The sequence below is a fragment of the Corvus cornix genome, chromosome 2 (assembly GCF_000738735.6).
Source record: "Corvus cornix cornix isolate S_Up_H32 chromosome 2, ASM73873v5, whole genome shotgun sequence".
Lineage (NCBI taxonomy): Eukaryota > Metazoa > Chordata > Aves > Passeriformes > Corvidae > Corvus > Corvus cornix.
The window spans coordinates 92,377,168-92,393,925 of record NC_046333.1 but is presented as its reverse complement, the minus strand read 5'-3'; the positions used below and the strand labels follow the sequence as shown (position 1 = coordinate 92,393,925).

General features: G+C 37.1%; 1 protein-coding gene across 4 annotated transcripts in view; it reads right to left on the bottom strand.

The window, feature by feature from the left end:
* TEX10 (testis expressed 10) overlaps positions 1-16,758 on the bottom strand; it is a 55,592-nt gene that overhangs the window by 36,937 nt on the left and 1,897 nt on the right. For 3 of the 4 annotated variants that reach the window (XM_039550188.1, XM_039550190.1, XM_039550189.1), the window contains 6 exons: positions 15,067-15,255; positions 13,764-14,470; positions 8,028-8,271; positions 5,978-6,090; positions 4,943-5,181; positions 255-390 (listed from right to left, as the gene is read on the bottom strand). In XM_039550188.1, coding sequence (XP_039406122.1) covers positions 255-390; positions 4,943-5,181; positions 5,978-6,090; positions 8,028-8,271; positions 13,764-14,470; positions 15,067-15,246 — 1,619 coding nt within the window. In that variant the 5' untranslated portion in view covers positions 15,247-15,255. The remainder of the gene's footprint in view (positions 1-254; positions 391-4,942; positions 5,182-5,977; positions 6,091-8,027; positions 8,272-13,763; positions 14,471-15,066; positions 15,256-16,758) is intronic. The other variant, XM_039550191.1, reaches the window with a different exon arrangement.

Genomic DNA, 16,758 nt, shown 5'->3' with positions numbered 1-16,758 from the left:
CCAGTAACAATAAGCTTGTAGCAGTGTACTTCAAGCTAAAATTTACGTCATTAAGATCTATCTAGTACTTATGCTAAGACAGACAACTAAGCTGATACATCTTCATCTCACAGGGAACACAAACTAAGTTTCAGTGAGAAAATAAATTCAGAATTAAGTTTTATGACATCTATATATAAATTCAGTATTCTCACTCCTGATACCAATGTACTATTTTGAAATGAGAAAGAATAAGCCGCCCTTTTTTTTTTTACCTGATTCTTTGTGTTCTCAAATCTTCTTTTTGGTAAACTCTGCTAAAAAATTTCAAAAGCAATGTACGGACTGGAAAGAGTAGATTCCTTTGCTGGTATAGCATATATACTGCTTTTATCAAGGGTTCCGTTGCTACTGGAAAAAAAAAAAAAAAGTAGTAATACTTCTTAATCTTCTGATTTTATACATGAACACACACACACACACACACACACACAGAGCTACAATCTTTACCTTCAATTGTCTACATTGAATTCCACAAGGAAGTACCAAAATGTTTTAAAGTAACTACTGGACTAACTTCTAAACCATTGAAACAACCCTTTCTTGCGTAGCTTATGAAAGAGCCAGATAGAAGAATAGCAACAACATGCAAGTGAAAACTTCAGAACTTCCTGAAGACAAGACAGTGCACGGGTTGTGAGGTAGCTGAGAACAAATAAATTCCTGGTTTCCACAGCGTTCTTCCAATCCTTTCCCCCTCAGACCAATCTTTACTCATTTACTTCTGCTCCCCAAAACCCCACTGTCACAGTGCCTTCAGTTCTCTCTGTGCTATCCCTTTCTCCCTGCCACAGACACGAACCTCACCAGCTCTCCCTGTCTCTGAACCAGTTGGCTCCAAGTTACACTTGCTAATTAACCAGAAAATAAGTACCTCAAGAGGCTGCTGGCAAGACACTGCAAGGAGAATTGCTAACTCCCCTGCAACCTTTCCTTCTCTGAAGCTCTCATCAACCATGTGTTATCACCAGACATAAAATAACGTAAGAAAGCTCTGTCACTGTGATGAAATTGGCTAAAACCAGCCAGCAAACACAGAACTTACTGTAACAGACTGAGAAACAGACCAAACATTTTCTTTGGAAACCAGACTAAAACACTGGATGGAAAAATTAACAAAGCATGGAAAAATACCTGAATTCAGAGAAGACAAGCCTGGAAAGAATAGGAAAGCATCTGAAAACTTAAGCAATACATGAAGGGTAAGAGACTTGATTCAGTTTGTCTCAGAAGAGCTTGTGGTCCCAAGGAATTCAATCCAATTAAGGCATACTTAAGTAGCAGCAATCACTTCATTATCTTCATAAACCAAAGCTGAGAAACGTCTGTCTTTTCATCCAGGTGCACAGATCAGTCTTAGTAAGTTACATGTACAAAACCAGATAAGGTATTGTGTTCCTCACAGGACAGAGCAGCTGCTTCTGCCCACAGAGACCAACAAGAATGCTCCATTCTAAAAATTATTCTGGATCCAATCAGGGCCCAGTCTTTGTCTGTAAAACTCTTACTCAACTTCAATATATGGGGATTCTTACTAAAAAGCACACTACAAAAATCACCTGAAATGGCATGGTCACGTGCATGATGAAGGAGTCATTCAGAAGCTGAAATCTAACATTTTTCAACAGAAAAATAAAATCCATTCTAATATTCCATGTAACTAAGATATATATTATTACATTATTTTCAATGCATCAGGAGCATAAACTTACTCAATTCACATATTCTTCAGGTGAAGATTCACCTCAGACAGCATTTTTTAATCAGAACGCTGGCTTATTCTTAATTGAATAACAATTAAATCTTTATCTAGTTTATAGCTAATTGACAAACTCAACTGAAAAAATACAAAAATAAATAAATATTCTAAGTAACTAGAATTCTCACTTACTTCCCAATAACTCTGTGGCATGTTAAGTAAAACAGGTCCTACTATATGAATTGCTCCATGTGAACAGGACAAGTTTAAAAATGAAAGCACTTTTAAAAGGTACTCTTAAAAAGTAATACTTTAAAAGGCCCACATTGTACAGATGTCTAAAATGCAGCTGAAGAACTCATTAGTTTTAAAATACTTCAGTTTTAACTGGCACATGTCAAGCCTCCTTCTGAAGTGAATGAGTGTGTTCTCTTTTGTTACATGAAGAAAATTTATCAAAAACACAACTAGCAGGCAAGCTGCTGTTGAAGTCATACCTGAGAAATCCAAGAAAGGAGCAGATCTCCTAATTACAGAGAAGTCCCAAGTTTGATCTTAAACAATGGAGATAAATCTTCAGACAACACAGGTACAAGCTCTTCTAGATGTCCACAGAAAAAGGGGGACGTGCATGTCACCGGAGCATAAATTCCTACTCAAAACAGGCAATCCGGAAAAACTGATCCATGCTTGCGCAGCATAATGCACAAGAGGTTCACTATGGTTTTATTTTATCTCTTTTTCATTAGTTCTTTTGGTTTTGCTATGTAAATTTACCCTCTTTTGATTTCCACTGTGCTCCAATTTTGTCTTTTTTTTTTTTTTTAGGGCAATGGCTCGCTTCTCACTTTCTAAAAAATACATACCCTTCCAGGCTTTAATCTCAATGTCAAATAGTACATACAAAAAAAATTAACTCTTGAATTTGTTTAAAACCTATCTTCTGCAGTAGTATCTGAAACAATATGGAGTTCAAAACTTCTAGAGAAGCATCAAAAAAAAAAAAAAGATAAAATCAAGGAAGGAAAGTTTTTCTTCCATATAATCACATAATGGTTGAAGTGGGAATAAATGACTCTGAGGTCGTCTGCTCCAACACCCCTGCTGAAACAGGATCAGCTACATCTGGCCACTCACGACTGTGTCCAGATGGCTTCGGAGTATCTCTAAGGCTGGAAACTCCACTATCACTATGGGCAACCTGTGCCACTGCTTGGTCACCCTAACAGTGAAAAGGGTGTTCCCGATGTTCAGACAGCATCTCCTGTGTTTCAGTTTGTGCCCACTGCTTGTTCTGTCACTGGACACCACCGCAAAGAGCCTGCCTGGCTCCCTCTTCTTCGCACCCTTCCTTCAGGTATTTATATACATTGATGAGATGCTTCCCAAATCTTTTCATCTCCAGACTGAACAATCCCAGTTCACTCAGCCTTTCCTCACAGGAGAGATGCTCCAGTGTCTTCATCATCTTCATAGCCTTTTGTTGGACTCTCACCAGTATGTCCATGTCTCTCTTGTACTGGGGAGCCCAAAACTGGAGACACTACTCCAGGAGTGGCCACACCAGTGCAGAGTAGAGGGGCAGGATCACCTCCCTCAACCTGCTGTCAACACTCCTAATGCAGCCCAGGACACCACTGGGCTTCTTTGCCATAAGGGGCCCATTGCTGGCTCTACCTGGACCCCTGGTCCTTTTCTGCCAAGCTGCTTCCACCTGGTCGTCCCTCAGCATGTACAGGTACATGGGCTTGTTTCTCTCCAGGTCCAGGGCTTTGCACTTCTCCTTGTTGAACCATCAGCCTATTTCTCCAGTATGACAAGGCTTTGTTTCCTCTACAGCTCGTAGATTAATTACGATCTGACATCTAGTCAGATTTTTAGTACTGAACAAGGATTATCTTGAAGAGATGAGATGAACCATCCACACAGATACAGCTTTATGAGGAAACCAAGTCCACACTGAAACTTTACGGGATCAGCAAAAAAGATCCATACTAATTATTTTTTCACAATTTCACTGTAACTTTTTAAAAGCTTATTTATTTTCTGGACTCTTGAGGAAAATTATTGCACTAAAATGGCTGCTTTGGGTAGAAAAACACAAGCCGTTACCCACTATTTGGTAAAAGTTTGGCAAAGTAAAAAAAAAAAAAAAAAAAAAAAAAAAATCAACATTTCATTACAAAGAAAGGCCTGAAGTATCTGATTTAACAGTTTAACTACTGTTTGGAAGCTACTTTTCTGAGTAGCAATTCCTCTGCTTTAGCTCAGGTAGTGTGACAGGCTCTGACTTTGGATTATTATTTGCATTCAACACAAAGCTAAATTTGAAGTGCAGATGAGTAGTTATTTCCTTTGTCACCAGGGACATGAGAATAGACAAATTCCCAATTAAAATGGATTTGGCAGGAAATACAACTAACTGTCAAATATATTTGAGGGACATTTGACATCTTTCCATTTTACAACTTTAACAACTGTATCCGTTGCTAAGGGCTTTTCTATAAACTATTTGGATGTGGAACTCATTTTTATCAGACTGGCAAAACATAAAAGACTGCTGCCACTTTTCAGTTTACTGAAAAAAGTCCTTTCTTGAAGTCCTACATCCAAGGTCTCATTTGGAATACAACCAAGCAGTACTTGAAATCAAAGAAAAAGGCAAGCTAAAATATTGTATGGTCCTGCAAGTCAAAACTGGAAATGTTTTCTCTTGGAAAAGGATTCAAATCAAACATTGGAAAATACTCAACAGCAGCTTCCATCAGAAGTATCTTGGCATTACATATCATCGCAGAACTAAAACGGTCATCTTACAGTACTCAGGAGAGTCTATCAGCTGTGTTAATGACTTTAAATAAATACTTGGATATTAAAGTATCATGCACCTCTACAGCCTAGTAATTACTTTTTCAATATAAAGCTCACCTTCCCATTTATAAGGGTATCTTAGGAAGTAAAACCAGAAAACAGATACACAAATATATTCATACATTGCATATCAACAGTATGAATCTAACAGCCTTCCGAAAATGAAGTTCGCATTGCTGCATGCAGGGATATTACCAAGAAAATCGATTTACCTCTATAGCAAAATACATTATGATGCAACTACTGAGAACGTCCAATACAGACCTGAAAACACTAAAGTAACTCAAGCTTTGTCAGTGCATAGTTTTGCTTTTAAGAAACTTCTCATCTTACCCTTGTTTTGCTGTATTTGCATTAGTCTCCAAGTCACCCCAAGCAACCTGTTCACCTGCTTGCTATTCAACTTGCTGCCATCCTGAAGAGTATCTGTCACAAATTTCCTTATCATGTCCAGCCAACCAGAGTCTGTCTGAAGTGTGGAACTGCTTGCTAATGAAACCATTATGTCACACAAGGTTAAATTCAGTAAAAGATGGTCTACGTTGTTTGAGGATTTCATACAGTTCCTGTTGCTAAGGGAAGGGGAGGGGGAAAACAGAAAGATTTTAAAAAATTATTTTTGAAATAAAAATGGACACCAGCTGATACCTGTTGTACATGCATCTGTGTTCTACATAGACTGCAAAGGTGCAGAATGATTTCAGAACAGAGTTTAGCATGAATTTAGTCTCACATCTGGGAGCTGAGAAGGGAGAAAACTTGCTACTGGCCTGTACCAAAACAGAATTGGTGCATCCGCTCTAACAGCTCAATAGTGAAGAAATGTGTGTCTGGCTTCTCCTGCTCCAGTACTGCTTTGCCATACAGGACAGCCACAGTGTGCCCCATCCCCCCTCCTGGCTGTGCTTACCCAGCCCTGTAGTACAACTAGAGAAGACTATATGGAGGTGAAAAGAATGTTTGAACTATGTTTTGATGTAATTCAACAGTCAGCTGAAGAAAACATGCAGAAATATGAAATAAGTCAGCCTAACACAATCACCATTTAGCAATATGCAAATTCCAGATCAAGAGCTGAATAAAATACTTTCATTTCCCTAAGGCACCATTTCATTTTCTATTAGATGCTATTCAGACAGCTTCCTATACAATACTTTCACAAAGAACAACTAAAACTTCTCAATTTGAAGCAATGTAATGCTTCAATGATGGCTTCCTAGAAAGCCATCTCTGCAGATCTTCAAGCAATACGCAATAAAGTTTCCTTTTCCACCATTAAAAACTTAATATTTAATAAAGCACGACTCACATTGTCTCACTTCTCTTATGAAATTAAAAGCTGTTACATGACATTGATTTTATTCTTACCTTTTGCATGGATCTTTCTTTTTGTGTTTTACTGTATCTTGTAAAGAATAAGGAAAATGACGCATGAAGTGGTGCTTGAAATCAACAAGGTAATTCATTCGAAGCCATAGTTCCTGTTAAGGAAAGCAGATGATAGACAGAAAGCATGGAAGTAAATTAAATAAATCCAGACAACTATTTTCCAAAATTCATTATTGGAATCAATGAAAACCAGGAACTTTAACTTCTGTTTGCAAGTTGCTTATACATCTTTACTTTCAAGTGCTGTGCATAAAGGTTCAGAAAACAAGTCAGTAGCAAGATGCTGTAAGTTAAGGTTGAGCAACAACATGTAATCCTAACTGAACCACTGTATTTTTAGCACATATTTATGTGCATAGATGCAGTACTAAACTGACTTAAAGATCTGAATTGAAAGTAATTTTACATCAATTTATCAGGGTTCTTAAAATCAGAGTGGACTCTGATTAACTTGCAATGACTGTCCTGAGTTTTCCATTAAAACATATTCCAATACTGCTTTCGTCTTTCCCTATCATTAATGTACTTGTGGCTGAAAGCCCACTGACAAAACATTTTCCAGTAGGAAGACTATCCTTACAGAAAAATGATTCAGTATTTTAAAATAATTTCACTTTGTGGGTTAGCAGACCACAAAGTCACCATTCCACAAAGTGTCCAGCAAAATTCATCACTAAAAAAGAATGCATTGCTATCGGATTGATCAGGCAGAGTAATCTTTTTGATATTTGACTATTAAGAACAGAAAAAGGCCATTAAACTATTTCAAAGACCAACAGCTTTCCACTAAGCATATTCAGAGTGGTTTTCCACAGTGACTGTAATAACCACTTTGGCCTGTAAGCCCAAGGGCTATTAAGCAAGCAAAGCTTTCATTTTCAAACTGAGCTATTTGAGTGCATTTTGTATATAAAGGTAACTATAAAGACAAAACCAACCACTTATCTAAAATGAAATTTGCTCCACAAAAAAACAAGTTGTAGGAACCTCAGATTTTTTTTTCCCCCCACAAACAACTTAAGGTCATAATCCAACTGTGTGTATTCAAAACAGTTCATGTCTTGACAGAGGAGCATGTCTTTCATGTGACTAAAATACAGGCACCCTATGGCTAAGAGCAGCAGCTCTGCAGGATCCTTCACAAAAAGGCTAGGGACAGGAGGCTGCCACAGGTCAAGTGCCTGCTTTTTGCCCACTTCCAAGAGGGCCTCTAGAAAGATGAAGGAGGAGAAAGTGGAACAGTGTGTTTTGCTCAAAAATACTGAATCTCTCCCTCAAGGCTGGGTATGTTGGGTAACTTTGGTCTAATGTAATGATTCCACAAATGTTTTCCAATAATTACCCTATGTGTAGCTTTTCATTTAGCAAAGGGACCTACAGTCCTACACACAGGTTAAACCAAGAGCTATCAAGACATTCCTTCCAACTACTCTCAATAGCCGAAGTGGAAATTGAGTTTTTCCAATTCACCAAATTTTTGGAAAAGCAGCAAAAGTTACCAAAACCAGCACTTGAGTTGTCTAAGTTAAAAGATGGAGAAAATAACTTGGGCAAAAAAAACCCTTCAGAGGATACCTCCCAAAATCCTTATTGAGATTTTGAGTCAATGTCTTATGATCCGACCAATCATAACACAGCAACACAGACTGCACCAAGCAATTACAGGATCTCAGACCACCATTATCTTCTACCTTTCCAAAGATTTAGGGTTTGTTCATTTCCACCCACCCCCACAAAACTTTTCAACAAACAAAAACAAGAACAAACAATTCCATTCTGCACTTTGTTCCAATTTATTTTCTAGAGGTTATCTGGGAGACAAAATGCTCCTCTTCTGCAACATGGCTCAGTTCAAGAGATTCTCTTCTACAGTAAGAGGCAACAAAATCCAGACTCAAAATCTACTCAACACCTAGGCTTTTTCTCTCTTAATAAAAGTATCTTGCCTACTTCAAATCAGCAAACCACTAGTCTCTAATCAAAACAAAATGAACTCTCATCATTATACCATGGATCATTTCTCCCTTACCATTTTGTATGTTTCATCATGTCGCTTTGTGAGTTTCCACAATAAATGTATTATGCTAAGCACTTGCTGCATAAGCTGCTGAGATTCTGATTCCAAAAGGTTTCCAAGAATGGGAGCTGATTGTGCAGGAGATGCTTCAATCCAGCACTCAATCAGTAATGGAATTATTATCTCAATAAAACCTTTTAAGTTTTCAGCCGAGGACAGGCCTTTTTCTGCACTGTCCATTACACTTGTCAGAGACCTAAACAACAAAAGCAAAAAACAAACAAAACAAAACAAAAAAAGATAAAAAGATAAAAAGATAAAGATCACACCTTTCAAAACAAGATTACAGTAATACCACTTTCCTGTTTTCTGAATAATGGGAACAATTACTTTTTTAACACGTTAAATGTTTGCTGGCTTTCCTGCTAGTTATCTCAGTATAGAAAAAAGGGAGTTCAAACCATCTACAACAAACCTGCTCCTAAGTTTCCCTGCAAGTTTGTGTGCTTCTCTAACAACTTCTTAAACTTCAGTATTTCTTTCCCCATTGTTATATGTAAAGTCTATGAAGTGGAGAAATATGATATGCATTATCCTATCACCTTCAACCAACAGGAAGGAATTAATTATACTCAGCATAACAAAATAATAAAAGACCTTTAAAGCTCATTAAAGCAAAATAACGAAGCTGACTACAAGGTATTGTCAAATGCATAAGGTTTATTACAGTTAATAACCATTTCCAACTATAATAAACACAATGGTTTTCATATTAAATGAGGAAAAAAATGTTCCTGTAAAAATATACCTTTGGTTTCCACCTGATGTTTGGCTATTATGCTCTGAAAAGCAACTAAACGGAAAATTATTAAAATTATCTGAAAACGAAGTTAAAGAAAATTTAAAATTAAGATATAAGTTAAATTAAAAGAACATCTGCCAGAAATCAAGAAAACCAACTCTTTCCCCCCCACTCAAAAAACACTTTGTGTCTCAGAAGGGATTATCAGCAGATAGGACCCAACCCTGCTACAGGATAAGTTCAGGCAATTAAGGAATTTAGAGCCAAAAAAAAAAAGAAAGCAACAACAGTTTCAATTGATCATTTTTGAAATTGTTTTCCATCATGATTTTGTTTCCTAATTCATAGCAGGAAATTCCTATTGTAATTCTAATTTCCTAAAATACATAAGATTACCACGCTGAACCTCCTGTTAAACTCCTTTCTATTTCAGTGATGATATCCAAGTCATTTTTCTTTATATATACACTCAAAATAGGAACTGAAAAACTATTCACTTTCCACAGATCTGCAAATGTTTTGTTCACAAATATTTTAATTTCATATTGGATTGAAGATGTAAAGCAGTTTTCCCTAGTCATTTCTAAGTTATCCAATTAGTTATATCCTTCTATGAAGCTGTATGTTGTTGCAATCATCTATAATACAAATAATGAGAGAACATTTTATTCTGCCATTTCTCTCTAGTTGATATCAGTGTATCAAGGAATTTACTAAACCAAAACAAATCCAGGCATTAACAACTTGTAAAAGGAGCAGGGAGAAGGAATAAAAAAGTGTGAGACAAATACAAGCTCTTTTTCAATGAAGGCAAGATGGGGGAGAGAATTTAGATCTCCAGCACAAAATAAAAGGGACAAGTGGAAACATAACTGATCATAAGAAAAAAAAAATTGCTTTATCTTTAGTACTTACTACGATTATCAAACATCTTAAAATTTTACAAAGCTTAGGATTAATTGCAGCAAGAAACATACCCAGTAAATATAATTTGGTTTATTTGTCCGTTTTGTTGCTTTATTTCCTTTCTGTGGTGCAGGCACTGCAGTAGACAGCAGTTTCTTTCAGACTAAAAAGAGTTTAGGGTGAATGGTTCTATCTTAGCCTTTTTAACTCTCAGTCATCTCAAATGCATTAGACAAATCCCATCTTACAGTTACAACCACAATGAAGTCAAAAGCCTGTTGATACCAAGACTACAACCTCATTGAGAAAGTGAGGTTGTCCTGTAAATGCCATGCTGTGACACAATTACGCTCTCAGTTGAGAGTCTGAAATTTCAGTAATTGGCTGGAATTGTTCTGAAGTAGTAGTCTTTAATGATTTCTCTTTTTAAAAATACCTGATACTACAGCAGAACTCTGGAATTTCAGCAATCTACTTCTGGAACACAAAAATCTCCCAAATAAAAAGTGAATAGTGCATGAAACCTGAGAAGTTGGTAATTCACACTGGAGGATTCCTACAGAAGTATAACACACACACACACACAACTATTTCAGTACTTTTCTGAAACAAGGAAAGGAAAAAGGAAGAACTCAGGCTGAAAGCATTTGGGTAAGAATACTTGGAATATATTTCATGTACCCGTGCAAAAGAAGCTCCTATCTCTCAAGATAAGATTCCTCCACATATTCAAGGTTAACAATGAAAGTGCTAAATAAAATCTAAGTGCCAGTAACAGATGATGACAAAATATTATAGTAATCTGTCCAGCACTTATTTCATTAGTACACTATCCTTACCAATACATGTTCATTTAAACTGGGAAGGTTTGATGTCAATTACTCTGTCACATATCTGTTATCACTACTCTTGAGTGGTAAGGTGACTCTGCAAAGCGTATTACCTTTATATCAGTAAGAAATACTATTGAAGGGAGCTGCAAGGTATTTGTGTAGCCCTTAAGCTGTCATTTTTCTTTAAAATGCCAGTATTTTTACACAGCAGGACCAAACAAACAAAAATTGAGTAAATATCTGCCATTTGACAGCAAGAAGACAACAGAAATTCAGCAAAGGGAAGTCAAGGAAGTGTAAAAGAAACAGAAAATAAGGAAACAACTTGCTGTTCTTTAAAACAAGAAAAGTTTTCGGAAGTTATTAAGTTTTTATGGCTCGCAGTTTAAGCCAGGTTACTTGTCCTCCTTTTCTGCACTGCCAATTGCAGCAAACATTCAGCACACCAAGTGAACTGCATTTTCCATTTCTATTTGATGCACGTATACATATTTATTGGCTATGCTTCATCTTCCATTTCAGTCTCTCAAGTCATCTTCGCTTTTCTCTGCAGCTTCATATTGTCCTCTCTCAGCAGGATCTGAAGCTCAACTGTTTCTCTTCCAGTCCAAAAAAAAAAAAAAATCAAAAAAAAAAATCACATGCCTGGGTACCACCACATTTGAGTTGTGAAGGCTTTCTGTTTTTCCACACCTAAAATGAGTTTGATGCAAAAAAGCAGCATAGTCAGCACATAATGCAGAGAATACATTCTAACAATCTCCTAATACACTGCAATCTTTAATTTACACACAGTAGGAAGATCTAGCACACAACAGAAAAGAATGAAGTCTTAAGATTTGCATCACTGAATCATCTAGCATTCCAAGCTCAGAATCTATCCTTTTTATTAGGCACTAATACTGCAAACTGATTCAGAAAATCTCGTTCCATAATCACTAGGTTATCAGTGATGTGTCATCCCTGTCCAATGAACTTGCAAGATTAAATAGATACAGGAACTTAAAAAATTTAGAATACAATTATGCTATTTGGAAGCCTACTTGTTAAGGAACAAAGTTGAAACTTACTTGCAGTATTAGTGACAAGACCATCAATACACACACACTGAAAATAGTTACTTATGGTTTGGTCAACTCATTATCCACAGCTAGGACTTGACTATTTGTGACTTTAAACACACACACTGAGTATTGAATCTCTTATTACAACTAATTTCTGTCCTTGCAGTGGTGGCCATAGCAGAGGCCTGGGAATGCCTGTAAAAGGCAACAGTTGGGATTGGAAATGCCAGAATTAAACACTTTTAGATTATTATAAAGTATTTCAGTGGCAAATACAAAAACCACTACCGCAACTCTTGACTATTGGAACTTCACACACAGTCACTAAAACAAGCTGTACTGGCCCTTTGTGAAAAACAAATACACCAAAAATATGCACAAATGCAACGAAATGAGAACATTTTAGTACCTTCAGCAGATGATCCTTCCCTTTCTATTCTTCTGTTCTGCTGCCATCAGCTTGCTTTGCCAATCTTGCCTTGGATTCTAGCCATGTTTCCTTCTATTCTTCTGGCTCCTCCTCATGCTTGCAAACATCTTTTTGTAAGTATTTATAACCAGAAATACATCACGATGTTTCACCAAAACCTAGCTCCTCAGAAAAGTGGAATCCAATTCAGGTGATACCAGATGTAAAGTTTATTTTCCTAGACCTTGGATACAGTGCATCTTCAGCTATTACATGGCACAGTACATCATACTCTGCATATCACTCAGGGTGCAATACAAGCATTCTCTGATATACAGCGCTCCACAACTGCGTGCTTCTGACTGCAAAGATGAACTTGATAGAACTGTTCTGTGCTCAGCACTGAATCCTTCCCCTGCTTCAAGTCTAGTTGCCAGCTAAAATTTTACCTGCAGCAGACACTTGGTCATGACTGAACACTTAGGCTGATAACCACTTCTAGGAGAATACACTGCACATTTTACTTAGCTTAATATGCCTCCTATACCTACTACAGGTAATATGCTACCTACAAAGAGGAAGCCTAGTTGAGTAGGAATGGATGTCTGTCTCTCCCCGACAGAGATGGAAAACACCTGCCAATTCAGGTCAACACCTGTGGTATTCAAAGACAACACCTCTTCTTCCGCCCTTCATTCCTTCAAAGAGATAAGATGGACATAGCAATGGAGTAGGCAGTGAGTTTTATACCCTTTTTTGCCACTGACTTCCTAGATGAATTTGGTACACCTGCTTTATTACCTCTTATTCAGTCTTCTCCAGCAGTAAAACAAGGATTGTGGTTTCTCTTCAAACCACCTTGGTATCTACAGAGAACAGAGCTGTGTAACAGCTAAACTGCTTCCATTTTTAAAGTCACCATTCCAGGTCTCCTGGCAGCAGATATGCAACATCCACAGTAAAGCATATGAGGATGCCAACATTCAAAAAGTACCATAAAGTGAGGTGGGAGGTTCCCCTCTAGTGGGTGAATCAGAGAGGAGGAAGAGAAATAAAAACAGTTGTTTATTTCTCCCTTAACTTCAGCTCACATCTGTTTAGAGTACTACCAAAACCCACACAAACCCTCCTGTGACTAAGCACACTACACTTCCTTTCATATTCATCAGCATGTCTCAGCGGAGACATCTTTCATCCACAGTGAATATACAAACTGGTGAAGTGATTGAAATATCTAGAATTGGAAACTCAGCAGATCTTCATACCACCAGACACATCTCATCGTGCTGTCCTTTTTAAAAGGAGCTATAGTCAAAGATAACAGACTCCTAAGTTTATGACAGACTCTTGAAGGTAAAAGCACAAAATTTCAGTAAAATTCATTATCACAAACAAGCTTACATTTCATGTAAAGAAATTTGCCTACTTGCTCCTAGGTCTGTTTGATATCCTGCAAGAGACTACAAGCTGTCAGTTTGCATTCCAAAAACATCCCAATAGAGCTGGTAATCCAAAATTATTATTAATAGCATAAAATAAAGCTTTTATAATGGAAAAGTTCATGATATACACATAACACAGTTATCTGCTGAGTATTTCTGTATTTTCAAGCCTCTGCAGTAAGACATTACACTAAGTGTCCTAAAATATGGCTAAGGGACAATCCCACAATAAAAAATTAAATTGTGATCACGCAGTTGATATTAATTCCCAAACTAGTTAACATTTTCTCACCTCAGTCTAAATGATGAGTTGATCTTTGGTCGTAAGCCACCACTTTCAAACAGTTGTATATGTTGTTGATTATTTGCATGGAGCTTCCAACTAATACATATTGGGTTCCTCACAGAATGAGAGTTGTCCTTCTGCTCTTGAAGCCCTTCATCCTCTGTATCACTGGATCCATCTACCACTGCTTGGAGAAACTTCTTGAGCCTGGTAAGTACATTCAACCTCCACTGCTGAGAAGTTACTCTGCGATTTGGGTTAACAGAGAGCATCCAGGAAAGTTTGTCCCTGCTTTTCAGTCTTTTTGAGAGTTGCTGGTGAGAAATAAGCTCTACAAAATTCTTCAACAATATAATGCTGCGGTCTGTAAGAAGAGCTGGGTATGCTTCCAATAAAACGTCCAAGACTTTCAATGAATCTTCCTGAATTCCCTCACTGATATGAGTCATGGCACTAGAGAGATGGGCACTTACCAAAGGAAAAAATGGAGCAATCTGTTCCGGTCTTATTTTTGAAGCCAAGAACTGCAGCAGGTGAACAGCTGCTCCTCTGACACCGGAATCTTTGTCTGTAAACACGGCTGCCACCTCACTTATTATACTTGAAAGGTGTGCATCAATTACAAAGGGATACTGAGACAGGAGTTCTTTGAGTCCAAGAAGTGCATTATGCTTAACCCCAGGACTATAGTGATGCATCTGTGAGAGCAGATCCTATAAGGAAACAAACATATACACTTGCCATTGTTATTAATTTAAGCTGTTCAAACTTCCCCCCCCGCCTATTTTCTGCACATTTTCCTTAAACGCTTAAAAATACAGAATCTATTTCTACAACGTACTGCTGTTCATAACAGCAAAATGCGTTTAGAACAAACATGGTATCAGTTCATAGCACAACAATGAACAAATAATCAGAATTCAGTGATCGGAAAAACAAGATGTAATGACTTGTCCTTGGGTCTTGTTCTTAAGTTTATGCACAACCCTACTGACTCAACAGAGGGATGACCAAAGGCAAGTCCTGTCACTCTTGCTCTCAAAAGCAGAAATACGAAACCGCAGCCTGAACAACCTTCTTCAGTTTAAGCAGAGCTGCAAGAGACACAAAATGACACAAAGGAAGGAAAACAAATCCACCCCCCAAAGAAATACAAGATTCTTTTAAAATGGGGCTGCATTCAGATATCCTGCTGCATTTACTTTTTTTTAAATGCAGGGGTTTTTGCAGTTTTTTTCCTAAATTGCAGTAAACCTACATAGAAGGCAAGTAATTTTCTGTCATTTCAGAATGTAACATCCCAGCATACCTTTATGTTAAGTTTTCTATTTTGCGTAGGAAGCACTCCATCTTCTTTAAGCTGCTCAGGAATTTGTATGGCCTTTGTTTTGAAGGTAGTATCAGTTGCATTCTCTAGTTTAGGCTTTTTTTTCCCAACTTTTAACTTCACTTTCTGGAAATCCTCCTGGCGTTTCCTTTTTTTAGTCATTCTGCTTCTCTGCAAAAAGATAATTTAATTTGATTAAATACACAACAAAAGCAGTTTTTCCACCAAAGAGCAGCAACTTCCTAACAATGGCTACTGTTTTTATTCTTTTGTCTATGCATAAAGGAGTGTTCACTCCTGAGACAAGATGCTAGACTAAACAGACATGCAGGCTGATTCCATGCAACTGTTCTGGTGTCCAGAAAATGTTCTGCTGCTCCTTTGGCCATCTTTGCTCTGAGAACTACTTTATTAAAAAGCATGCCGATATCTGCGTCTGCCACTGCTTTATCAAGAGTTAAGTTGCTGATTTGGTTTTGTTTTAAAAAGTTCCTGCCAACAAAGCAACTTTTTACATAATTGACTCTTGTCAAGCCAAGGAGCTCAGCAAACTGTTCCCTTTCAATTGCACATCGCTTATCAAGTTCATCACTAACAGCACACAGCCTGCACATGTACAATCATAGGTTTAAACAAGCCTTCACCAGTAAAAGGACACAAAAAACCTACGAAAACTTTCACTACACACTGAACAAACCAGCCTGTGCATTTAAAAATAATTAGAAGTGAGTGGGAGAGAAGAGGTCAAATGGGCAAATATAGAGTAAAAAGAATGGAAAACAAAGACACATTTAATAATATAAGTATTAATAAATAAGGTATCTGAGTCACTACACTTGTAAGTTGTACAGACATGCTGGAATAGAAGTACAATAACCAAAACAAATTAAAACCCCCAAAGTTTCTAAATGGGCTTTTGGTTTTGTTCTGTTTTGATACTGAAGTAATCTTACGTCTATCAGGTTAAAAAAAAAAAAAAATCATCACACTGAAAAGGCCCAACAAACACTACACCATAGATTCCTTAATTTAATCCTCTCAAAAAAACCCAAACAAACCACCCTCTCCCCACAAAAAAACCTGAATTAAAAAAATCCCCAACAACACAGCTGACTAAACCCAGAAGTTTCTAAATAACCTATTCAAACAATGATTCTCTTCTGGTGGATGTGATCATCATTCCTACAGCTGATTTTCCCAATGGACCTCAAGCTGAAATTTGTGCCGTACTAGAGTATTTAATATAGTTGATATTCCATATCAACAGGAAAATCATTAAAGAATGTTTTAAAACGAACTCATTTCCTATTATTTTAAAACAATTTAAACAACTGATTACACACACATTTGACTACAACTTAATTTCTGCTTTTCACACACTAGCTTAAAAAACTATATGCAAGACCACTTTAACTGCAGTACAAATTTGGCATAAGTAACCTATCAGTTCAAAAGGCTTTTAAAAAGCTTGGAGTCTGGTGCCAAAATAAAAAGGTCCTTTAGTGTCCAACTATAACAACCATGACTTTATAAACGTTTGATTTTTACCATATGTATCTTTTAGGAGAGAATTACAAGAATTTCACTACTTGATACATAGAAATAGCTAGAAGCTTTTGACGTAAAAGTTATTTCCACTAACAAGGCTTACTTTTACAAGAGTAGATGTTTGGC